The 27122-nt window shown below is 39.1% G+C and overlaps 1 protein-coding gene across 2 annotated transcripts in view; it reads right to left on the reverse strand.

Moving 5' to 3' along the window:
* Positions 1–27122, reverse strand: part of TAB3 (TGF-beta activated kinase 1 (MAP3K7) binding protein 3) — a 55178-nt gene that overhangs the window by 17317 nt on the left and 10739 nt on the right. For both annotated transcript variants that reach the window (XM_032883120.1, XM_032883121.1), the window contains exons 4-6: positions 10510–10701; positions 5074–6529; positions 3906–4066 (exon numbers count right to left, since the gene is read on the reverse strand). In XM_032883120.1, the coding sequence (XP_032739011.1) occupies positions 3906–4066; positions 5074–6529; positions 10510–10611 (1719 nt within the window). In that variant the 5' untranslated portion in view covers positions 10612–10701. The remainder of the gene's footprint in view (positions 1–3905; positions 4067–5073; positions 6530–10509; positions 10702–27122) is intronic.

A 27122-nucleotide genomic window follows, 5' to 3' on the forward strand; every position in this document is an offset into this window, starting at 1 on the left:
AAGATCACTGTTGATCAGTGGCTTGGCCCTAATTATGCATCTGAGACTAACAAACATCAGTTATTCCAGAAACCCATTTAGAACAAGACAAATGACAGGAAAAACTTGACTGAGGGGGTAAATGGCATCTCTCGCCTTAATCCAACCTTATTTATCTTTCAAGGTGTAACTTAAATTTCCCTCTCCACCATGAAACTGTCTCATCTTTGAACCCTATCAGCAAAAAGCTAACATTTCTATCTCAAAACACTGAAAGTACTTAATATCCTTAAACTGGCCAACATTTCTGACTTAATGTCAATTTACATGATCTTTTCTCTCTCTCACACAAACACGTATTGGTTCACAGACACACATTTATCCTTTCACATAAAGATCTCTTTATGAGATAACCTCTTCGACAGCACTTAACAGTGCTTTGCAAACGGCAGATTAGGGCGATCTTCCACTTCTGCCCTCCTTAGATTACTGCACTGGTGCTCTGAGCTTCTACAGCTGGCAACAAATGTGCATTTCAGCTTCCTGAGGCATGCACATTTCTTAATACACTGCTTGATAAAGAAATGTTAAAACCTGAAGGTAGAAATATGTGCTTAGTAGCAAAAAAAATAGTCCATTCTCTATCACATAATCCTACACGTGAGTGGGACAAAGATAAAGACAGCCATTTTACTGAGCACCTAACTCCATGCCAGGCACTTTACATATATTGTTTTTATCTTATCTTGACAACAATATTAAAATATATTTAACAGAATTCTGTTAATTTTTATAGATAGGGAAAATCCCTTTTATAGATAGGGAAAATCGAATGCAGATAACTTAGATATAGTCAGTGATTGCCAGAACTATTCTGCCTCCAGAGCCTATGTGAGCACTTCTTTTTTTAAGATTTATTTATTTTGGGGGGCACCTGGGTGGCTCAGTGGGTTAAGCCTCTGCCTTTAGCTCAGGTCATGATCCCAGGGTCCTGAGCAGAGAGCCTCAGGCTCTCTGCTCAGCGGGGAGCCTGCATCTCACACTCTCTCTGCCTGCCTCTCTGCCTACTTGTGATTTCTCTCTCTCTCTCTGTCAAATAAATAAATAAAATCTTTAAAAAAAGATTTATTTATTTTAGAGAGCACAAGTGAGAGAGACTGGGGGAAGGGGACAAGGAAGAAGAAGAAAGATAATCTCCAGCACACTCCTCAGTAAGCGTGGAGCCCAATGTGGAGCTTGATTCCATGACCCTGAGATAAAGACTTGAGCAGAAAGGAAAATTCAGCTGCTTAACTGACTGAGCCACCCAGGTGCCCCTTATATGGGCAGTCTTTACAAGGATGTCATGGTGACTCAAATGAGCCTCTTTCAACAAAAGGGAATTCTGACAAAATGCTTTACTTCTGGATTAATTTCCTACATAATATACATACGTTATGCATATTCCTGGAGTTAAATCAAAATTTTGCAAAATGGTTCAGGGGTGTGTATGTGTGTGTATCTTAAATAGGATTTTCCAGTGTTGTCCAACCAACACTGGTAAGAATACTTACTATTTGTTGGGGATTACATAAATTGATTATGTATAATATTATTTAATCCCATGAGATGGGCACTTGAAGATATTACAGGTAAGAAAACAAGCAGAGAAAGTTACTTCTCCAAGGATATATGAGTAGCAGGAGGAGGAGTCAAATTCACACTTAATAGAGAGGCACTGTCTGAACCTCCATGTAGAATTGTCCCTCAGCCATGCACTGCTAATAGTCCTTCACTTTACTCTAGGCCTGGCAGCAGAAACACAAGGCAATCACACAAATTTCTCATCTCTTAAATATTGTCAGCAATATGGGCTACCAATTTCTGAAGCTGGGTGATGGCTACACAGGGGGTTCATTCTACTCTTTTTCTTTTTTTAAGTAACTCATCAATAAAAATGCTCATCTAAAATCTGGATTTTTTTGAAGCACTAACCTATGTTACCTTTGACAGTCCTCTACTTTCCAAAACAGCAACATAAACCAATAGGGTTCATTTCAGCAGGAATTACCACACAGCGAGAGGTTACTAAACAAAACTTATTTAGTTATGTTAGGGAAATGACTTTTATGTTAACAAAATCTGCTCATGCTCCATTAGTACCTAAAAGACTCCAAAGTGCCCAACCACCAGGAGAGATTCCTCTGTGGGTTATGTTCTTCAATACCTCCCCCAATCAGAGAATTCAATTAAGATTTCAAGTGGAGAAAACACTAAGAAATTTATTACCTTTCAGTTAAAGAGAGCTTTATAGTTTTCTAAGTGCTTTAAGTAAAACCCTCCCTCCTTCTTGATTCTACTACTGACTATACTTAGGAATTTCGTCAGTATTAGAAAAAATTTCATTAAATTACTAAATATGCCTCTTTATCAATAATCAATATCAATAATTTCCTTCTGAAAAATTCCACTGGTTCCCCATTACCAACAGAATGAAGTTCAAACACCTCACCCTCAAGGTCTAAACCACAATTGACAGATGCACATTTACCTGTTAGGACACCAGAAATCTCAGCTTAAGTGTAAGACCTGTATTTGCTGCCTCCTGAAAGTCTGTCTCTGTCTTAACTTCACACTTTTGTTACCTCTATGTTCCTTCCCTCTCTTTTGTTTTCCCTTCTAAAATGCCCTCCCCTTTCCTCTCTCCCTCTACAGCAATACTATACTGTATAGACCAGTGGGTCCTCACCCTCTTCCCCTCCATTCTATTAACCTTAACAAAAATCAGAAGCTCCAGAAACTGGAGACATGCTTCCAGACTGCACATGACTTCAGGAGTTCACAGGTTGCCTTTGAAGCCATGACCTTCCATTAAAAACCTATCTATGAAGGCAGAGCTGCAGACATGCTGCTCTTCTCCAAACCTGTAAATGCTGAGAAATTACTCTCCGCTGAAAGAGATCAGGAAAATAAGGAATGGCTCCAAGGACAAAGTAAAGAGTAAGGTGAAGCCCTGAAGCATACACAGGACTTAGCCATGAAGAGCTTCAGAAGGGCACTCCAGCAGAAGTGCACTGAGTACATACAGAAACCAGTTGACGTATGAGTCCTCTCATTACCCGTGAGCATTACCAGCACCTACCACACCGAATTCTAAGTATCTGCCCACGGGTCTATTTCTCTTGCTAGCACATATGTACCAAGCACCTAGCTTGGTGCATACATACAGACCACATGCATGAACTCAACAAGTTGCTGCACGAATGAATGTCAGATCACAGAAAGCTTGTACTTCCGTCACAAGATTCTAGGAGACTGGTTTCAAAACGTTCTGAATAGTTTAACATTTTTTAGAACTCATAAACCGTACTTAAAATGTTAAGAATATATTATCCAAATCTTTTCATTAGGGCAGTTACTATTAGGACCGCTGTCAGTATGGTTATCTTAGTTCCTACCTTACTTACACTTAACAAAATTGCTCTGCCTTATAATGCTCTATGGTGCACACTTTCCCAGATTCATACTGACACTGTTCTAATGCATTTGAATCAACGTACTTAAGAAAATAACTTTTAAATCTTTGGAATTTATATGTATAGTATATACTTAAAAGAATAAAATGAACAGATGAGAAAAAAATATAAAATGCTTGGGGAGGGTGTACTACTCTATTTTGACAGAGAGCAATTCATAGTAAATGAGACACCATACCTTTGTTAGAAAGTCAGTCATTTGAAAATACTGATGAACCTATGGAATTCACACATGTGAGAAGAAATAAAGGCACCAAATTATTCTGAAGAGAACAACTGAAGGCAAAAGTCTCTCATCCATTGTTGAAAAAATGGAAGACCCTGTCAGGAACAGAACATCAAAGAAGAACACATGCCCCAGACAGCCATCACGCCCATCTTCCTGGCCACACAGGCCAACAGAGGACTTACCGTGGGGATTGCAGTGGTGCAGCTGACCCTTCGGAGCCGTCTCTGCATCAGGTCATGCTCCATCCCGTTCACTTCAGCCTTCAACCGCTCTAGCTCCTCTTTCTCAAGTTTCAACTGCTTTGCTAACCTCTCCATCCTTGCTCGCTGATGTAACAGCAAGGCTATAGTGTTACAGATAGAGTCATTGCAGAGGGTAACATTGAACAAGTGACTGGAAAATTTCTATATGCACTGCTAGTGCATAAAATACTCAAAAGAAACGCTGTCCTCCATTCTGAGTTGGCATTTACTCTTGTGTCTTGCAAATGCTATTTGGCTTTAATTTGGCTCTTGGAACTCCTGCCAAAATGACACCAACCATATGTCTGTCTTGCTCTGTTGACCTTCATTTCCCTAAGATTGTCTTTTTAACTATACCTGTGTGGTTCTTAAACAGGTTCAATACCAGACATATCGAACTATAATCATAATTACTACTCCTCTTACACAATGAAAGAATATTAAATTCTCAGATACCTTGAAATCTGGATAGACTTTTTAAAAATTCTGTCCTCCCTTTAATTAGGTCCACTATTAACTAATCCAACATTAGTCTTCATCACCAATCCCACTTATAAATATTATCACTTATAAATATTACACCCTCTAGGCCAGTCTCGTTAGAAAAGATTCAAATTTCTTAACCTTGATAAACATTAGCCCACCCATTATGAATCTCCAATTCTGTAGTTTGTTTTTTGACAGTATCACTTTCACTTGTCTATGTTTTTGTCCCAATGAATGTTCTTCCTAAAAACAGCCTTATTAGATCACTATTTTCAAATTTTAAAACAAAGCCTATAGAGAACTCTGAAGCACTGACACTATTTTTGTCTCAGCCTATTCTTGGTAGCAATACTACTGTGAACTATTTAATAAATACTAACCATTTCATTAAAACTAAACAGCGAAGGGAGTCAAGATGGCGGAGAAGTAGCAGGCTGAGACTACTTCAGGTAGCGGGAGATCAGCTAGATAGCTTATCTAAAGATTGCAAACACCTACAAATCCAACGGGAGATCGAAGAGAAGAAGAACAGCAATTCTAGAAACTAAACAGCTAATATAAATTTATTTTGAAAAAGCCACCTCACCACAAAGATTAAATTTCATAAAAGGGCTAAAATTACCTTGTGTATAGGCATAGTCATCTGATCCAGAACTAGAACTCCTCTGGTATTTATGGCTTCCCTTTTCTCCCCCAGAGCCTGGTACCACTGAAATGGGCTGAATAGGTTCTGGGGCTGCAGAACGTTCTTCTTGGTCCACTAAATTTAAAAGATTTTCAGTCGTCGCTCGACCTACAGTAATTTTAAAAACTGTAGTTGGGTTTGGTATTACTCGAGGAGATGGTGACGGAGCACAGGAAGGTCCAGTTGGCTGTGTATACGTAATATACACAGGATTAACATTAAATGGAGGTTTTGGTTGACTGGATATTCCTCTTGAAGGAGAACTTGAAGGTGGTGTGGTGGCTGTGTACAGTGAGTGCTGATTCCGTGGAGATGGTTGATTACTGATAGGTGAAGGACTCCTGTTCATTGCTGTCCCAGGTCTTTGAGAGGGTTCTACTGTAATTTCTATCTTCTTCATGGATCCTTTAGGTAAGCTAGATGTTGTGTATGGGAGATAAGCTACTGAATGGCTTCCCTGCTTCTGATAGCTGGGAGGTCCTTGTTGATACGGATGTGGTGGAGTAGTTGAAGGACTAGGGGGCATAAAGACGTGGGAACTTGGGTGGCCCAACTGGGAAGGCTGCACCTGATGCTGTGGAGAGCTGAAGGGTGAAGGACACTGAGAAGGAGGTGGCGAATGGTAAGCAGGTTGAGGAATCTGCTGTTGTTTGGGAGAATACTGAGAAGGTTGATAGTTCTGTTGATGTGGATAAACAGGTAAAGGACGTTGGCTATAATGAGGCACTGGGCCCTGTGGTGAGGACTGCCATGGTGTAGTCTGAGGAGTTTGTCTTCCTGATGAACTCTGAGATGTCTGTCTAATATAAATAGAACCAGGAGACCCATAGAGATTGCTTGGAATTTGTGGAAGAATTTGTAAAGCTCTTGGTACAGTCTGTCCAGAAGGGAGGTTCTGGGACACTGTAACAGTAATCGGATTTGTACTATACCGAGGTATGTGCATGTACGAAGGAGGTGGCGGCGGTGAAGGCCCTTGCATAGCAGATGGATTCATTCCTGCGGGCATGGAAGATGGCTGCTGAGGTGGTTGTGAGGGAGGAGTAGCTGCACTTCTGTTCTGTTCATTCATAAAAAATGGATTGTAGTTCGGAGTAGCAGCCACAACAGCTGGAGCGGAGTGTGGTTCCTGAACTAAACATATCAGCTGTTTACTCGCTGCATGCTGTGGATCAATATGTCCATCACTTGAGCTATGTACCAGTGTTCGACCCCCATTAAGTTGTGCCCCATCTCCTGGGTGGTAGCTGCTCGGAGAATGGATACCCAGATTAATATGCAAAAGGCGATTTCTATTCATCCTGTTGTCATCTGGACTGTGGTATTCCATATATAAGTATTTGCTACTCTCCTGGGAGAGGGCTCGGCAACAGGCTTCAAGATTGTTGTTGTTCTACGGGAGAAAAGTGGTAACATTAACAATGACAAAATGAACAAATCCTAAAAGAAGTCAAGCATTGCAGGTTATGCAAATACGACTGTCATAAAATAAGTAGAGAATGGCATTTTAAGCACAAACAGCTCCCAAACAATTCATACTGTTTCACAGACATTTAGTTCCTATGACTAGTACTCCCGCTACTGCTACAGAAATGGAAAGCACCCACTAATGAACACAGTGACTCAACTCCACGTTGTCTGAGTCCAAATCCAGGACTCACTTTAGGTCTGATGTTTCTCAACAAATTAACATGTTGGGCCAATCTTGGATTCACCATAACTGCTCAGAACACACCAGTTTAAAGCCAGAAAACATGAAAATAGTCATGCTTTAGTTTTCGAAAGGTACTGGAACCACAAAAGGGGAAAAATTATAATAAAATTCCTAGAGTCAAAACAATAAAAATTCTAAAGCAGCCTTTTCTTTTCACCAAATTTATCCCTATATAACTTCAACGATCCTTAATAAAGATGAAGCTAACCAAAGAAATCAGTAAAAACAAGCACACATTTTTGAACTACGGTTCCAGAACTGCCAAAGTTAAGGCTATTTAACAGAAAACCAAGTCTCGACTGCCTCAATGAAATTCATTCACACTCCCACAGACACAACATTTTCTACCCACTGAAAAGTAGCTTGGTCAACTTTCACAATCATTGTAGGATATGAATTTTTTGAGTCACTATACACACACTCAAAGATGGTATTACCAAAGTGACATTTAGGACATTCTGACAATAATGTAACTAATGAAGGAGGTTCGTCTTTTTTTAATTTGAAAATATAAGGTAGTTTTCCATTAAAATACAGAATTCTCAACTATTTTATTAGCCTAAAACACTATTATCCATTGCCTTTGGAATAATAAAATTTCTCAATTTCTATGACTTTCTCTGTAGTTCATAAATATACAATATGCACATACATACCTACTACTGCATACTGATTTTAGGAAAAAGCACATTTTATACAAAAATGAAAGGAAACACTTTTACTTCTGCTGAGAAGCAAATAAGGTTAACCTAAAACAGAACATACAATGCTGTAATTTTAGAGCCAGAAACTTTTAGGGTTCATCTATTCCAAATCAACTCATTTACAGATGAGGAAAGAGATACATGGCTTGAGAACAAGCACTTAACTAGTTAACAGGAGAGCCAGTTCTAGATTCTCAGTCTCCTAACTCTCTAATTTCAAGGGAGAGGATGTTAGGCCAAAAGTAAATAACTATATTAAAGCTTCATGAAGTAAACAAAGATTTAGTTAAACAAACCTCTGCAAAATGAATTCTTAGAAATTTAAAGAACTGGCTTCATCAAAAGTCCATACATAACTTGTATCTGTTTCCTTATATATAGCTGTGATACTAAAATTCTGAGCCATAGAGAAAAGTAATTGTGGAAATTTAAGAAGAAAATTATTTTTTAAAAAAGAAGAAAATTATTAAAACTCGAGAGTATGGCCTTTTTAAAAATCCTGTTTGAAAATCACTGTGCTCAAGAGATGAGAAGCTCAGTATTAAGCAAATTTGGATCCAAAGGATTCAAACTGATTGCCTACTAGAAAATGTCACTGACAGGTATCTGAAAGAAAAGAATATGAAAAGTGATAACAAAGTATGTCTGCAAATGGACTAAAAGGAGAACAAAAATTAGCCCATTTTAGGAGCGCCTGGGTTGCTCAGTGGGTTAAAGCCTCTGCCTTCGCCTCAGGTCATGATCCCAGGATCTTGGGATTGAGCCTGCTTCCCCCTCTCTCTCTGCCTGCCACTCTGCCTACTTGTGATCTCTCTCTCTCTCTGTCAAATAAATAAACAAAATTTTAAAAAAAATTAGCCCATTTATATGAAACCTAAACCAGTCGTGGATACTTCACTATTTGACAACTGTAGTAATGCTGCTGAAATTTCATGTTTTCTATAGTGAATTAGGGAGCCTGAACAGTATCCTCACAAAAGGACCCAAATTCACAATGATACAAAGTTGATTTGTCAGCCTATTCAAATGCATGTCTACAGTGACAAGGTAAGTAAGTTTTCCTATGAAGAAAAAATTTTAAAAAGGTTTCTTTACAATATCATTTTTAAATACCACCAAAACAGATTCAAATGTGATCTTTAACCTACAGAATGCCTTCAAAAGAAAAAAAATGGATACAAAATTTATCAAATAGTAAATACAAATAAATAAAAATTACTTAGTTGGATAAAGAGATGAGAATTATTTTTTCTTTCTTTTCCTTTTTTTTTTTTTAAAGTAGGCTTCATGTCCAATGTGGGGATTGAACTTATGACACTGAGATCAAGAGCTAGATGCTCTATGGACTGAGCCAGCCAGCCAGGTGCCGTAAGAGGTCAGAATTAAAACAAACAAACAAAAACCATATATAAACTCTTGAAAAGACCTAGGCAAAAAAGCATCATACTCCTAAAAAGTGACCCTAAACTGAGAGATGATAGCTCAGAGAGAGAGGCTTTAAAACTTGTATATCAACTACTGAGTCTTTAAATGCAAACAGCAAAACTTTTCAGTGCCACTCAAAGGTAAGTCTCTGTGCCAACAGACTCTTATTAATTCCAAAGGAACAAGGAAGAGGAAGACCTGAGTCAATGTCAATTAGCAATAAATGTTCATTAAGCTGAATTTAAAGTTCATTCCTTCAGTGAAGTTCATTCCTTCAGTTTAGTGTGATAAAGACACTAAGCCATGAAAAAATACAGGTGATAAAAGGATAAATTAAATTTGAAAAAACAAAGAGTTGGGAGATAGGTGGTGAGGACAGGTAAGGAAGGTGATTGCTAGGAAATGGTTTTAACTGAAAGCCTCACTCATGCTTGGTTTTACTCCATTGGGAAGCACCTTTGCTCTACCAGAGACCAAAATGTGGCTAAAGTAAAGAATGGAAATTCACAGTGGGAATGTGTGTTGGAAAAAACAAAAGCAAGCTGTAATACAAAAACCGTAACCCCAAAGGCCTAAACGTAGTAGAAGAGCTAGGAAGCACCTCTTTTACCACAATTGTTCTGTGAGTCTCTATTTGCAATTAAACTCCGCAGTATATAGGCTTAGGTGATAAGCTGAGCCACTCACACTGCAGTAAGGTAGAGTCTGCATATGATGCAGTAAGGCAGAATTCGAACCGACAACGTGTGAGGAAGTCCAGTGGACAAAAGTACTGTACCAAAAGTGAAGCAAACAGGGAAATGCTGTAACCCAAAACACATGGAGATCCTGTGAAGGATGATGCAAAATTCAACAAGGGGAGCATTAGGCCGGTTTCTCTCTTGTCCCTTGAATGGGAAAATACATTCTATCCAATATTAAAGATACATTTCAATATAAGACAACAAAATCAAAGAAATATGATTAAACTAGACAAAGTGGCCTTACACTTAAAATTACCTGTTAGTAAGCATTTTATTAACTAGAAAAACAGTAAGAAAGGGAATGGACTCTATAGACTTTAAAAAACTGGCTCAAAAGTACAGCCAAAAAGTTATAATGATAAATCTGAGATTCAAAATTCAAATCTAAGAATTTGGGGACTGATCAACCAACTCCAAAACTATAAAACGTGGAATCTGAACATAATCAGTTTTTGTTTTGCTACAGGCCTTTTTTTCCCCTCTAAATCAGTGGTTCTCAGTAGGGTAGGTTTTGCCTCCCATAAGACATTTAGTAATGTGTGGAAACATTTTTGGTTGTCACAACTGCAAGAGTGCTATTGGCATCTAGTGGTAGAGACCAGGAATGCTGCTAAACAGCCTACAATGTACACGGCAGGGCCCCACAACAAAGATAACCCAGCCCAAAATGTCAATAGCACCAAGGCTGAGAATTCCTACTCTAAATACCTCCCACTGCCCTCCACAAAGACAAGAAAACTTAAGGAGAACTGTAGCTTAATATCACTATCATTGCTGGGTAATCTACCTGTAACATGCACTGAGACACAACACCCTCTGGAATCTCCGGGAAACGCTGTCGGAGGTCATGAAGAACCTGCATGTCAAGCTGTGGAGTGCTCTGCGCCATGCCAGAACAAATAGTGGTCAAGTATCTCTTAGGAAATTGATGCTAACCAGCCTTCCGATAGTAGTGATCTTCCAACACCGCATTCATTTTCTATTAAGAGAAATCAAAGTTAATCACTGTGTTGTCCACCTAAAACTCTTGTAACATTGTGTGTCAACAATACTTCAATAAAATATGGTTAAATTTAATTACATATTTCACTTCATTCAAATAGCAATGGTCACTATGTTAAAATAGTGATTCATAAGATTGACAAACTCAATTTAGCCAGACTTTTCTGATATAATATAGCCAATCACTGGTTTAGAAACAAAAAAAGCCAAAAGACATCCCCAAAACTTCAGTTTCAGTTTAATGCTTAAAAAAAAATAAAGCACCAGCTAGATTAAAACTACAGAGTATTACTATTTTGGCAACCTTATCTCACTAGCCTTGAGAAATGCTACTTGTGTATAATCACTCAGGTTTTCCCAAGGGCTATCACATCACTCCCCAGAGCAGAGAAATCATTTTGACGTCTACAGTAATAAGAAAACAAGGACTTGATGATAACACCACAAAGCATTACCTGTCCTGTCTGTTTTACATTCTACTTGTACTTTGAGACAAAAAGATTTGGATTTGAAGTATGAGTAAAGGAAACCCAAAGTCTAAAGGAAATAACTTAGCAAACACAAATGGAAATGTAGACTCCTTTGTTTTTAAAGATGATGCTTTGTGGGAGGGGAGGTGGGTAGGGGGATGGGCTAAATGAGTAATGGGTATTTAAGGAAGGCACTTGTGATGAGCACTGGTGTTGTATGTAAGGGATGGATCACTAAATTCTACTCCTGAAACCAATACTACACTACATGTTAACTAACTTGAATTTAAATAAAATCTTGGAAGAAAAAATTAACTAAAAAGATACTGCTGCTGGCCCATCATCAGCCAGACCTAAACAGCTGGGCTTTCACTTATTTCTAAAGCTACTGGCAGAGGTGCTACAATGGCAGGATTTAAGGGTACAGTTTGAGTGGAGAAAATTAACATCCAATCTCACTGGCACTACTCAAGCTGAGCACCCATATATAAAAAGGCAACTAGTGAAATAATAATTCATAAATTAACTGGCAACATCAAGAATCAATGAACTGATATACGTTTTAATACAGCTGACCTCTGAATGACACAGGGGTTATGGGCACCAACCCCAGGGCATTCAAAAATCCGTATTTAACTTTTTTTTATACTTTGTTTATTTATTTAACAGACAGACATCACAAGTAGGCAAAGAGGCAGGCAGAGAGAGAGGGGGAAGCAGGATCCCTCCCGAGCAGAGAGGCCGATGCAGGGCTCGATCCCAGGACCCTGGGATCATGACCTGAGCCAAAGGCAGAGGCTTAACCCACTGAGCCACCCAGGTGCCCCTGTATTTAACTTTTGACTCCCCCAAAAACTTAACTACTAATAGCCGACTGCTGATCTTACTGATAACATAAAAAGTCATATTAATCATATTAATCATTAATAACATATTAATCAATATGCATTTTGTAGTGGAAATGACATATTATATACTGTACACTTACAATAGAGTAAAAACTAGAGAAAAATATTAAGAAAATCAAAGGAAGAAAAAAACATTTATAGCACTGACTGTATTTATTTTAAAAAATCTGCATATAAGCGGCACCTGGGTGGCTCAGTGGGTTAAGCCTCCTCTGCCTCTGGCTCAGGTCATGATCTCAGGGTTCTGGGATCGGGTCCCCCATCGGGCTCTCTGCTCAGTGGGGAGCCTGCTTCCCCCTCTCTCTCTGTGCCTCCCTCTCTGCCTACTTGTGATCTCTGTCAAATAAATAAAAAAATATTTTTAAAAAATCTGCATGTAAGTAGACCCATACAGTTTCAACCTATGTTGCTCAAGGGTTCAACTACATATATTTCCCATTTTTTTAAAGGGGAAAAACGTAGTGTATACCATACAATCCCATAATTTCTGCTGTGTTCACTCACTAGATGGTCAAATATTTTTAAGTATGCAAAGTAAACACCTGCATCATCTTAAGAGGCATGGAAACCACAATTTTAAGCTACATGGTCTAAAGCACACACATAAGGAAGGACCATTCCACAGCAAATCTTCTTTATCTTGCAAATAAGCCCTGAAACTTTAAATCATGCCATTACTTGGAGGCAATGTAGAGAACTACAATCAGTTTTTCAAAAATAAAAAATGTTCAGATGGGTCTAAGAAGGCAGTATAGGAAGACCCTGAACTTATCTCGTCCCATGGACACACCAAATTTATGCCTATATATAGATCAATTCCCCCTGAAGAACGGGGGCTGACGGAACACCTTCTGCACAATACAAGGCTAGAGGGACCTCAATCAGAACAGCAAGACAAAGAGACGCATGGTAACAAGGGCAACCCCACCTTGATGCCACAAACTGCAATAATGGAAGGTATCACTGACAGATGCATGTGCAGATTCACCTGCCCAGGGCACAGAAAATAAGCTGCAGTGTAAAGGGTAACCAGAGAGGTGCCTGGATGGCTCAATCGTTGGGCGTCTGCTTTCAGGTCAGGCCATGATCCCAGGGTTCCTGGGATGGAGTTCCACATCAGGTTCCCTGCTCTAGAGGGAACCTGCCTGCTTCTCCCTCTCCCACTCCCCCTGCTCGTGCTTCCTCTCTCTGTCAAATAAATAAAAAGTCTTTTCCTAAAAATAAATAAATAAAGGGTAACTAGACTATAAGTGAAGGAAAACCATTTATTAACCCCAGAATATCCACCAAACAGTGGAGTAACTACAGGAACTCTCCCTGGGGTCAGAGGTGCTAGTGACTGCCACAGTTGACTTTCCCCCTCCCACGAGACAGGAGCAAAGACTGGTGTCCTAGCAGCCCGCCACTTCGGCTAGTTCTGGGCTCAAAGCACATACCAGCTCCAGCCATCCAAGCAGGGCGGCCCCAGGATGGCGCACACCAGGGCACACCTCACCTATATCCAATATGGCTCCAGTAGTATCACAAAGGAGGTACAGGGCAAAGCCCCCTGAGACACCTACATCCACGCCAGGTTGTGCCTTAGTTTTCCATTAGGGCAGACGCAGTGCGGAGTGCCCCAGGACCTGGAGACCCACGGATTACAGCCCCACACAGCCAGCTACCCAAACGTGTGAGGAACACACAGTCTACATAGGGGATGTGCCTACACAAGGCCACTCTTCTAAGACTGGGAGAGGCAGCTCTTTCACCTCATTCATAGAAATAAACACAAAACACCAAATTTTAAAAAGGGATAGAGGAATATGCTTGTAAGACAAAATTTCAAGAAAATAACTAAACCAAAATGACATAAGTCATCTACCTGACAAATATTTCAAAGTAATGATCATAAAGTTGCTTGCCAGACTTGAGAGAAGAGATGAATTCACTAAGAACTTCAACAAAAACACAATGTTTTTTGAAAAAAAAAAAAATATGGGGCACCTGGGTGGCTCAGTCATTAAGCATCTCCCTTCAGCTCAGGTTATGATCCCAGGGATCGAGCCCTATGTTGGGCTCCCTGCTCAGTGGGAAGTCTGTTCTCCTTCTCCCACTCCTCCTGCTTGTGTTCCCTCTCTGTCTCTGTCAAATAAATAAATAAATAAATTTAAAAAAAAATCAAAAAAAAAAATTTAAATCTGAGGTAAAGACTAAAATAACTGAAATAAAAAATATACCTGAAGTACTCAGCAGGAGATTAAAGGATGCAGAAGAACAGAAGAGCACTCCAGAAAACAGGGAAGAAAAAAACATTCAAGCTAAACACCAAAAGAAAAAGGAATTTTTAAAAAATGAAGATGGTTAAGGGACCTCTGTGACAACATCACTCAAATTAACATTCCCAGGGTATGGATCTCAGAAGGAGCTAAGAGAGAAAGGGGAAGAAATAATAGAAAGAAATAATAGCTGAAAACTTCTCTAACTTAGGGAATGAAAGAGACACCCAGGTTCAAGAAGCAGAGAGCCCCAAATAAGATGAACCCAAAAAAGGCCCAAACTAAAACACGTAATAATTAAAATGTCAAAGATTAAAGATAATGAGAAGATCTTACAAGCAGCAAGAGGAAACCAAACAGTTATCCACAACAAAAAAACCCATGAGGATATCAGCTGATTTTTCAGCAGAAACTTTGCAGGCCAAAAGAAAGTGGCAAGATGTACTCAAAGTGCTGAAAGGACAAAACCAACAACCAACAATCCTCCGCGCTACAAGGTTATCACATAAAATCAAAGGAAAGACAGAGTTACCCAGAAAACAAGTTAAAGGAGTTCATCACCAATGAACCAGCCTTATAAGAAATGCTAAAGGGACTTCTTTAAGTGGAAAAGAAAAAGCCATGACGAGAGGTAAGAAAACGATGAAAGGAAAAAATTTCTAGGGGAAAGGCACACATGGTACATCAATCACTTACACTGTGAGTATGAAGGCTAAAAGGCCACAATAGTAAAAATCATTTGTATCTAAAAAATTAAGAGAGTCACAAAATAAAAAGATGTAAAACATATAAAAGACGGATGCGAAAGTAAAAATGCAATTCTTTAGAATGTGATAGAACTTTAACAATCATCAACTTAATATAAACTGCTATATACTTAGGATGTTTTATATGAACCTCAAGGTAACTACAACTCAAAAACCTCTAAGAGAAACACCAAAAAATAAAAAAGAAAGGAATCCAAGCATAAAACTAAAAGTCACCAATCATGAGGGAAGAGCAAGAGAATAAAGAAACAGACAACTACAAAAGCTATCAGAAAAAATTAACAAATGACAATAAGTACATATATATCAATAATTACCTTAAGTGTGAATGACCTAAATATTTTGATCAAAAGCCACAGGTTGACTGAATGATGCATTAAAAAAAAAAGACCCATCTACATGCTGCCTATGAGAGACTTCAGACAAAAAGACACATACAGACTGAAATTGAAGAGCTAGAAAAATATTCCATGCAAATGAAAGCCCCCTCCCCCCCAAAAAAAGCTTGGTTAGCAATATGAGACAAAATAAACTTTAAAACAAAGACTGTGAGGCATCTGGGTCGCTCAGTCAGTTAAGCGTCTGCTTTCGGCTCAGGTCATGATCATGGGATCCTGGGATAGAGCCCCACATTGGGCTCCCTGCTCAGCAGGGAGTTCACTTCTGCCCCTCCCTCTGCCCCTCTCCTCACCTCCCTGCTTGCGCTCTCTGCTCTCTCTTGGGCTCTTTCTCTCTCTTTAAAATAGATAAAGTATTTTAAAAGATCATAATAAAATAAAACAAAGACTGAAACAAAAGACAAAGAAGAACATTATGTAATAATAAAAGGATCACTCCAACAAGAGAATTTTACAGTTATAAATACATATCCAACATTAGGGAACCTAAATACATAAAAGAAATGTTAATAAACAAAAGGGGAGAAACAGAATAATATAATAATTCTAAGACACTTTAACATTCTACTTACATCAATGGATAGATCACTGACACAGAAAATCCATCAAGATACACAGGCTTTGGGGCACCTGGGTGGCTCAGTGTGTTAGGTCTCTGCCTTTGGCTCAGGTCATGATCCCAGGGTCCTGGCATTGAGCCCCACATCGGGCTCTCTGCTCTGCCGGGAGCCTGCTTCCCCCCTCTCTCTGCCTGCCTCTCTGCTTACTTGTGATCTCTATCAAATAAATAAATCTCATTTTAAAAATGACAGAGTAGGGCATTGGGCTGGCTTAGTCATTAAGTCATTAAGCGTCTGCCTTTGGCTCAGGTCATGATCCCGGGGTCCTGGGATGGAGCCCCATGTCAGGCTCCCTGCTCAGTGGGAAGCCTGCTTCAACCTCTCCCACTCCCCACCGCTTGTGTTCCCTCTGTCGCTGTCTCTGTCAAATAAAAAAATTAAATCTTTTTTTTAAAGACTTTTATTTATTTACTTGACAGGAAGATAGAGAGCACAAGCACAGGGGGAACAGCAGGCAGAAGAGGAAGGAGAAGCAGGCTCCCTGCCGAGTAGGGAGCTCAACGTGAGCCTCGATCCCGGGACCCTGGGACCATGGCCTGAGCCGAAGGCAGACGCTTAACAGACTGAGCCACCCAGGTGTCCCCCACAAAAGAAAATATTTTAAAAATATATAAATAAATAATTTGAAAAATTAAAAAAATAAAAAATGACGGCGTAATATCCCTGATAAACCAAAAAGGCAAAAATCATCAACAAAATATGAGCAAACCAAATTCTATACACTGACAAAGTCATTCACCGCAATCAAGTGGGATTTATTCCAGGGATGTGAGGATGGTTCAATATCTAAGAATCAATGAACGTGATGTACCACATTAACAAAAGTATAAAAAGTATATGACCATTTCAATAGATGGAGAAAAAAAATGTGATGAAATCCAACATGCATCCATGATAAAAACACTCAACAAAGTGGGTTCAGATGAAAGATAACTCAACATAATATAGGCCCTAGATGAAAAACAGTATACTCCATGGAGATTAAGTTGAGTTTTTCCCCTAAGGTCAGGAACAAGACAAGGATGTCCTCTCTCACGGGTTTTATTCAACAAGGTACTGGAAGTCCTAGTCACAGCAATCAGACTCTTGAAATAAAAGGCATCCAAGTGGTGAGGCAGAAATAAAATGGTCACTATTCACAGGTGACAAGACACTATATAGAAAAAAACCCCAAAGACGCCACCAAGAAACTGTTAGAATAAATGAATTCAGTAAAGTTACAGGATACAAAATATATAGAAGTCTGCTGCCTTTCTATACACTAACGACAAAGTGAGAGAATCCCATTTACAAGTGCATCAAAACAGAATAAAATATGTAACATAATCTTAATCAAGGAGATTAAAGACCTGTACTCTGAAAAACTATAAGACACTAATGAAAGAAACTGAAGATGACACAAAAAAATGGAAAGATACATCAGGCTCATGGAGTGGTATAATGATTATTGTTAAAATGTCCATACTACCCAAAGTAGTCTACAGATTCAGTGCAAGCCCTATCAAAACATCCACAACATTTTTCACAGAACTAGAAATAATACCAAAATTTGTACAAAACCACAAAAGACCTCAAACAGCCAAAGCACTCTACAGAAAAGAAGAACAAAGCTGGAAATATCACAATGCTAAATTTCAAGCTATATTACAAAGATACAGTAATCAAAATAGTATAGTAATGTATAAAAATAGACACTTGAGATAAATGAAACAGAACACAGATTCCCTCTCACAAAAAACCCAGGCTTACACGGTCAGTTAATCTACAATAAAGGAAGCAAGTATATACAATGGGGAAAAAACAGTCTCCTCAATAAACGGTGCTAAAAAAAAAAAAAAAATCCAGAGAGCTACATGTCAAAAAAATGAAACTGTACTGCTTTCTTATACACGAAAATAAATTCAAAATAGATTAAAGACCTAAATGTGAGACCTGAAAGCATAAAAACCCTAAAAGAAAACATAGGCAGTCATGTCTTGGACATCAGCCTTAGCAACATTTTTCTTGATTTCCCTTTAGGGAAACAGAAGAAAAACTATGGGGAGTACGTCAAACTAAAAAGCTTTTACACGGCAAAAGAAACCATCAACAAACCTAGAAGACAACCTACTGAAGGGGAGAAGACACTCGCTATTGAAGGGGAGAAAATATATAAAGAATGCATACACCACCAAAAACAAAACAAAACACCAAACATTCCAATTAAAACATGGGCAGAAAACCTGAATGGGCATATTTTGCAAAGACATGCAGATGACCAACAGACACATGAGAAGTCACTCAACATCACTCAGCCTGAGAATGAAAATCAAAATCACAATGAATTAGCATTTCACTCTTGTCAAAATGTTTAATATCAAAAAGACAAATATAAGTGTTATGAGGATGTGGAAGGAAAAAAAAACCTTGTTCACTAATGATGAGAATGTAAAGTAGGGCAGCCACTATGTTAAACAGTATGGAGGTTCCCCCAAAATATTAAAAATAGAACTACCATACAATCCAGTGATTCTACTGCAGGGTATTTACCTGAAGAAAATGAAAACTCTAATTTGAAAAGATACATGCACCCCCACTTTTACTGCAGCATTACTTACAATTGCCAAGTTACAGAAATATCCCAAGTGTCCACTGACAGCTGAATGGTAAAAAACATGCAGTATATATACACAATGGAGTATTACTCAGCCACAAAAAATAATAACATCTTGTCATTCACAACAACACTAACCTACAGGGTATTATGCTAAGTGAAATGCCAATCATAGAAAGACCTATACTATATGATTCCACTTACAAGTAGAATCTAAAAAAAAAAACAAACAAAATGAACAAGCAAGCAAGAAAACAGAAACAGACTCATAAACACAGAGAACAAACTAGTGACTGCCAGCAGGAAGGAGGGATGGGCGAAAAACATGAAGAGGATTAAGAGGTACCAACATGCAGTTATAAAATAAACAGGTCATGGGGATAAAAAGTACAGCATAGGAAAAACAGTCAATAATATACTGTAATAATGATCTATCATGCAAATAGTAGCTACATTTATTGTAGTGAGCATTCCTGACATATAGAATTGTTGAATCACTCTGTTGTCTGTTGTGTACCTCTAACTGACATTGTAAGTCCACTATTCTTGGATTTAAAAAATTAAGAAAAGAAGGGCCATCTGTACCCCAATGTTCATAGCAGCAATGGCTACAATCGCCAAACTGTGGAAGGAGCTAAGATGCCCTTCAAGAGACGAATGGATAAAGAAGATATAATGCATACACACAATGGAATATTATGCCTCCATCAGAAAGGATGAATACCCAACTTTTGTAGCAACATGGACTGGACTGGAGGAGATTATGCTGAGTGAAATAAGTCAAGCAGAGAAAATCAATTATCATATGGTTTTACTTACTTGTGGGGCATAAGGAATAACATGGAGGACATTAGGAGAAGGAAAGGAAAAGTGAATTGTGGTAAATCGGAGGGGGAGACAAAGGATGAGAGACTGTGGACTCTGAAAAACAATCTGAGGCTTTTGGAGGGGAGGGCGGTGGGGGGTTAGGTGAGCCTGGTGGTGGGTATTATGGAGGGCACATATTGCATGGAACACTGGGTGTGGTACATAAACAATGAATCTTGGAACAATGAAAAAATAAAATTTTAAAAAAATTATTTAAAAAATTAAATTTAAAAAACTGAAAGGATCTTTGAAAAACAAATGAAGAAATAAAAATGTTTAAGGAAAATACTGAATTCAGTATTACTTTTGCTGGTTTATAATTAAGTAGATACTCAAAAAACAATCACCATGTAATCTCAAACTCGATGTTGATTATAGGCAGGGCATTTCACTTTGCACACAAACTGCTGGCTTTCACTGGGTGTCTGGCTTGCTCTCCTCTTCCTTCCAAGCTAAGATTGTCAAGGGTTATGGACACTCTTTCTGTCTACCAAGTGGCCACAAAGCCCATATCTATGAGATTCTGCCTAACCACAGATAAAAAGAGCCATTAGTGACTGCTTTAATGACCTCCAGCCACGACACGAAAGCTGTCTAATGAACATGAAGGAAAACTGAAATGTGGGGGAATATGCTTGGCACACATGGGGGCTTTCTGTCCACCCTGTACTCTTCTCCCTACAATTCATTCCTTAGTCTGCTTTAATCTGGCTCTTATCACTGCTCCACTGAAATACTTATCTCTCTGATGCTAAATCTAGATCATTTATTTTCTGGTCCCTATGTCCCCTTGATCTCTGCAGCCTCTGACAACATTGACTGATACTTCTTTTTTTAGCCTCTTTGACAACATACTATCCTGGTTTCTTCCCACCTCTTTTATCCCATTAACATCTGTCTGGTTTTTGTCCTAATTTCCTCCCTTTTTTCATTCTGCATCCTTTTAACCAGTGATTATATCCACTACTAGGCATTCAGTAACATTTAAAGGCTGAGGATTCCCAAATCGGTATCTTGAACATCATGCTCTCTGCAAGACTCCAGACACATACAGCCACCTGCCTACTACAGAGCACCATCTGGATATGCCCAAAGATAATTGTCAATATGTTCAAAGAGGAAATCCTCACCCAAATGCTCTCTGTTCTCTCCATGAATGTCACCACTATTCACTCAGTAACAATACTAGAAACTAGGGTGTGATCCCTGACTTCCCATTCTTGCACAACCAACTAGAGGGTGAAAGGAAGTGATCATGGTTTCCACCCCATTTTTGCCATCTGTTAGTGTCTAAGAAATATACTCAATCCTCACACCTTTGAAATTTCACCTACAAAATGGAAATAATAGTAGGGCTGTAGTAAAATTTAAATGTCAACCGTTACTAAGTCAGAAAGCATTAGTTACTATTAAGGGCATTTTTTAATACTGTCATCAACATTAAGGCTCCAACTTCCTGCTGCTCTCTCACCTCTGGTCTTCCCTTCCTCCAACATCACAGCCAGAGTATTAGTGCTCTAAGATGCAGATCTGATCATGTCGCCTCCACTCTGCACCCCAACAGAACAGAGCCAGGTGTAATCCTGTGCATGGCTGTCCTGTGTTACCTCCTCCTAGGGCATGATACCATGATCATCCATCTGCCTGAGATGCTTTTCTTCCTTCCTCCCACTGCTTCTCAAAGCCACACTGGTCCTGTACACACCGGTACTGATGGCACTTCCTCTCTGGAGGCTTCCACTGGCAACACCATTCCCCGAATCCTGGCCACCAAGCATTTCCTGTACCCACACCATGCTAGAGGACCCTCCATATGCTGTAACTGCAGGTTGTGCTTATCCTCACAGGTGCACCAAACACATGACAATGAAGCCCCTAGGGTACCTAAAGGTCTCATATGAACTGTTGCTCTACCCAGAACATGCTGTTACACCACTGAGTAAGGGAAGTACTCAAAAATGATGGGAGCTTGTGCTAAGGACCTGGGAGCTTAAAGCGGTTCCCACTGGCCAAATCTGTGACAATTTGAGTATCAAAATAATTAAGGACAGTAATGAATTACAGGCTTATAGAAAACAGGAACCCACGAGCTGCTATCAGTATTAAATACATACATAAATGGAGAAGGGAGGACTTTTATATATGGTAGAATCCAACCGGTAAACATTCAAGGAGTGCTAAAGCCTTAAAAAAACATCATTTTGCAGACATCACAGTACAGACTGCTTCAAGAAAAAAATCATCAAGGATGCTAAATCTAGGAGTAGATCTGGATGAAGAGTAGTATGTGTAAATGGTCTTCAAGTATACCCCCAATGAACAGCTTATTAGTTGCAAGGGGGGGGGTTACACAGTAGATAAATCAAACGATATCACGACTAGCTAATGAAAATTAACATCAATGAGGGAAAGATGGACAACATACACCTCCAGACAGGTCACCCTGAGAAAACATATTACTTTACAGTATTCCTGTTAGGAATGCAGAACCTGAGGGACACCTGCATGGCTCAGATGGTCAAGCATCTGGCTTCAGCTCAGGTCATGATCCGAGGGTCCTGGGATTGAGTCCCGTGTCAGGCTCCTCAGTCGGCAGGAAGCCTGCTTCTCCCTCTCCCTCTCCCTCTGCCTTCTACTCCCCCTGCTTGTGTTCTCTCTCTCAAATAAATAAAATCTTAAAAAAAAGGAATGCAGAACCTGAAACTTATGAGGAAAGAAACAAAGCCAAACAATAAATGCTCTATTTAAAAAAAAAAAAAAAAGAGGGGTGGAGACAAGGTGAGCATGTCATCTTAAAAATGTCAATGTTATAAAAGAAAAAGGCAAGAAAAATATCACAGATTAAAAGAGACAAAATATATAACAACTAGTCTAATAACTGACCCTAGACTGGGTCCTATACTAAGTGGGGAAAATGTTATAAAAGAATGATCAATTAACAAAAATGAGAGACAGATGGTAGATTATGAAAAATATTCCATTATGTTTAATTTACTGGATTTACTAAATTTACTGAGTTGATAACTGTGCTAGTTTTATGTGAGGTTACACTTAGTTTTAGGAAATTAGGCAATGAAATATTTAGGGGTAAAGCATATGCCAACTTAATCTCAAAAGATTCAGGAAAAAAATACATAGTATGTATGTGTACATGTGTGCATGTACACAAACACACACACACACATACATGCACAGAGAGAGGGAACAAATAAAGCCAATGGAGGAAAATGTTAATAGGTGAATATGGATAAAGGATGTGCTCTTTGTATAATTTTTACTCTCACAACTTCTGTACTTCTGGAATTATTTCCAAATAAAAAGTCAAAACAAAACAAAACAAAAACAAAAAGGTTGTAGTTCTATTCAGAGGCTATGCTTTGTTCACCCCTGCGTTTCCAGAGCCTTAGCCCACACTTGCTCAAATGTCTGTTAAATAATGAAGTGACTTTCACTATACCAAACCAATCTACCTAATAAGATAAAATATATACACAAAACTTGTTCCCTACCTCCTAAACACACCCCCAGTAAAATATTGGGGGATCAGGGATCACCTATGTAAAACAATTTGTGAATGCTTAGGAAAAAGAGAAAACTGATTTAAGCTACTCAATCTGTGAGTATGTTTTTACAGTTTTCCATTCTTAAAATATCCCAAATCTGAAAAGCTAAAATAGTCTACCAGATTAACAATCCAGGCTTAATTTAAAATGTACCTTATTTCAAAGTCCTTAGTGTTAACTTTAGTCTTTAGGGTCAATTCAATCCTGTTTGGTGCCTGGGTAGCTCAGTCAGTTAAGCAGCTGATTCTGGGTTTCGGCTCAGGCATATTTCATGGTTGTGAGATCAGGACCTGCGTCTGTGCTCAGTGAGTAGTCTGCTTTGGATTCTCTCTCCCTCTCCCTCTAGCCTGCACGTGCTCTCTCTCAAATAAATAAAATCTTTAAATATGTTTGAATTACCCACCATTTTCATCAAAACAAACATTATCTGCCATTTTCATAGGAAGATGATCTATAATTTGCACAGCCACAGGAGTCCTAACTAGATGAGTAACACTGCCAAGTCACTGAAGGTCAAAGACAGCACCAATAAAAATATACTGCAAGTTCTTTTAAATGTCCTAGTAGCCACATGAAGGAAAAAGCAAAGGTGAAATTTTAATACATTTTATTTAATCTGATCAAAAATAGTATTTTTAAAATATATGATCAATATAAAAATGATGAGCTATTTTACGTATTTCTCTCCAACTAGACCTTTGAAATCCATTGTGCATTTTATACTAACAGCACATGACAATTCAGACTAGCCACATTTCAAGTAGTCGGCAGCCACCTACAGTTAGCAGTGGCTGCCTTACTGGACAGCACAGCTCTAAGGCTTTAGGACTTTCATTCAATTAAAAGGCTAAGCCCTACAACTCTTAGATTCTATAATTCAATATCTCCTTTGAGGGTATTCAATTGATTAGGCACAGGGCCTGGCACAGACTAGATATTAAATGAATATTTGTTAGGTAAAATAGAAAAGAAAAATGTAATTCACTGAATTTAATGGTAAAAATGACCTTAGTCATCAAATCTGCTTGTATTTACAGAAATGATGACAACTTTCCCACCAGGAAATGATACTTCACACTTGAGGGGCTAACCACATTCAGAACACTTGATAGCTACTTAACTGTTATCCACAAAGAGCTTCTGAAGCACCCAAAAGCTTAACTCAAGCTTCCCTAATGGCTCCAAAGAACTATTTTATTCATTTCTCAATCCTAATTTCAAGTCTTTAAAATATAAAGATAATTGCCTTTTTACAAAAAAAGAAAAGGCAACAAGGGTAAACAAAAACAAAGATGGATTAGGTGTCAAGCAAGAGCTTGGGTTCTGTCCAGTTCTGAGGTCTTGGAAGCTGCTAGCTCTCTGCCAGCTCTGTCTACCTTTAAAACCTCAGGTGCCACCAACACCAAAGTTACCATTAATTTCACCATTACTGCTATCATATACCATTTACTGAACAACTGTGTCCTCAAAGGTAGCTGTGATGATCTCTAGTTTACAGGTAAGAAAACAACCTAAAGAATGGGCATAGGGCAGAATCATGACTCAAATCCAAGTCTGCCTTCTCCAAAGGCTGTGCTCTTTCCACTACGTCACTGGTAGGTAACAAGGACATTGCCAGAAGGTGAGGATGAGCGCCTTTCTTTGGGGAAAAAGGACAAGAAACCCCCATCACTTTATCATCCAAAAATGGGGTTACGGGGGTGGGAAGTGAAGGGCTGAGAGGGGAGCAAAGAATCCTTGTATAAACAAGCTGTTTTAGGATACAAACAAGGCAGAACTAGAAGGGAAAAAATGTCCTTTTCTTAAGGGTTATAAATACTTGTCTTTGGAAAAAAATATTAAAAAGCATCTTTATAATCAAAGCCAATAATTTACATACCCACAAAAATGGCAACCATCTGAAAAGATGAATTTTTTACTTTATTTTATTTATTTATTTGACAGAGAGATACAGCATAAGCAGGGGGAGCAGGAGTCAGAGTGAGAGGGAGAAGCAGTCTCCCCAATGACCAAGTGACCAAGGAGCCCAATGCAGGGCTCAATCCCAGGATCTTGGGATCATGAGCCGAAGGCAAACGCTTAACCGACTGAGTCACCTAGGCATCCCTAGATAGATGATTAATAGTAGGCCTACTTGTTACAGCAAATATGAAAATTTCTCTTTAAGGGATTATGTCCGTAATCTGAACAGTGGTTAGCACTCTGCCCTATACAAATGGTCATTCACATAAGCACGAACTGACATGGATAACTACTAAGTATTTCACAACCTATAACACTCTCAATAATTTCCTGCTGATTAAAAGAATGTTAAAATTCTTCCTTAAAAAAAAACAATTTCCTTTCTGATGAGAGGTTAAAACAACAGAGAGTTTACAAACTATTCTAGCCAGTAAGATGAGCCTGTTTCCCTAAAAAACAACATTTTAAAATAATGTATTACAGTACATTTCTGCATTCAATCCCACTGAATACAACCAAAATGAAACACTGTCCTATAGTAGCCTACATTATAGATTTTGATATGATACACATCAAAACACACCATCTAGTCTTGCCCAGATATTATCAATGTATGCAACAACTATGCAAAAGAGATACAGACTTTGTTTCTTCACATTTTAACAGGCTGCTTCTTTTTAGACAATTTTAAAGTGATGAGTGACGATGTGAAACCAACCAGAGAACTCAAGCAGTATCTGAACTATACTGGCTAGGTGAGGCTGTGGCCTAACTCCTGGGACACCCTTGAAACACCCCCACTAAAGCACAGATGGCCACAGCTGTGGACTGTGGAGCTGTGTAGGGTTCTAAAGCCACATAAACCAAGACATTCTACAGGGTGGAACTTTGTTGTTTGTCAGCTTTGTGGGCAACTTCCAATCTCTGAGGGCAGGATGGAGAGTCAGGGGGCCCAGACGCTACGCTTAGCAGTGGAATCACTCTGAGGCTTCTTCTGGTGGTGCAGCTGCCCTCACTCCCACTCAGGAGAGCCAGCACCACGAGGTGCAGTGGGCTCAAAAAGCAGCTACTAGGATTTCTCCCAATAGAATTCCTCCTCCCAAACAGACAAATTTCCCCCAAAGCTCTGCTGTGATGATGCCATTCTCCACACTCTAGAAAATGAGCTCACACCCGGTGCTTTATTTCCACAGCATTCTCAGAAATCAGCAAATATATGCAGGGTAGTGCAGTTATGTGCCTGAGTGTTCCCTTCTATCACATTTTAGCTCACTTCCTAAAATAATTATAGCAGAGATTACAAACCAATGGTCTGTAGGACAAATCCAGCCCCCTGATCTTTTTGCTTTGACCTCAATAATGTTAAAGAAAAAAGCTGAGCCACATTATTTTTTTTGGAAGATTCTTTACTTCTTTAAGTCATGTCTATACCCAAAGTGAGGCTCGAAATCACACAACCTGGAGATCAAGAGTCGCATGTTCCACTGACTGAGCCAGCCAGGTGCCCTGAGCCACACTTTAAAATAGAGAAATTTTACATAACAATCTGGATACCCAACTTTTCTCTGAAAAAAATCAGAAGCTAGAGCAACAGCAGGCGACTGGTTATAGCGGAGGCACAGCTGCACCCTTTCAAAGGGTCACATACTTTCCAGCTTGCCTACTTTCCACACTTCCTAGGGCATCCCAGACACAGAAGCCTGAGGTCACTTCACTCACTGGCCTACCGAGGGGTCTGCGCCACCTGCACTATGTTCCATCAAAGGTTTAAAGCCAGTGCTTTAAGTCGGGTCTAGTGTGTCTCCACAACAGGCTACGGATACAGTAATTTGGCGTACAATAATTCTTCATCATGCATGCTTGGCCCATGTATCACAAGGCGGTTAGCATCCTGGCCCCTTCTGTAAAACACCAAAGGCACCCCCAGGAGGCCCCTAGAAAGTCAAGAGCATCTCAGGCTGACAGCCATGGCTAGCACCTTAAGTTTGGTGA

Source organism: Lontra canadensis, unplaced genomic scaffold (genome assembly GCF_010015895.1).
Source record: "Lontra canadensis isolate GAN:19392208 unplaced genomic scaffold, GSC_riverotter_1.0 scaffold86, whole genome shotgun sequence".
In the NCBI taxonomy this organism is placed as follows: Eukaryota; Metazoa; Chordata; class Mammalia; order Carnivora; family Mustelidae; genus Lontra; species Lontra canadensis.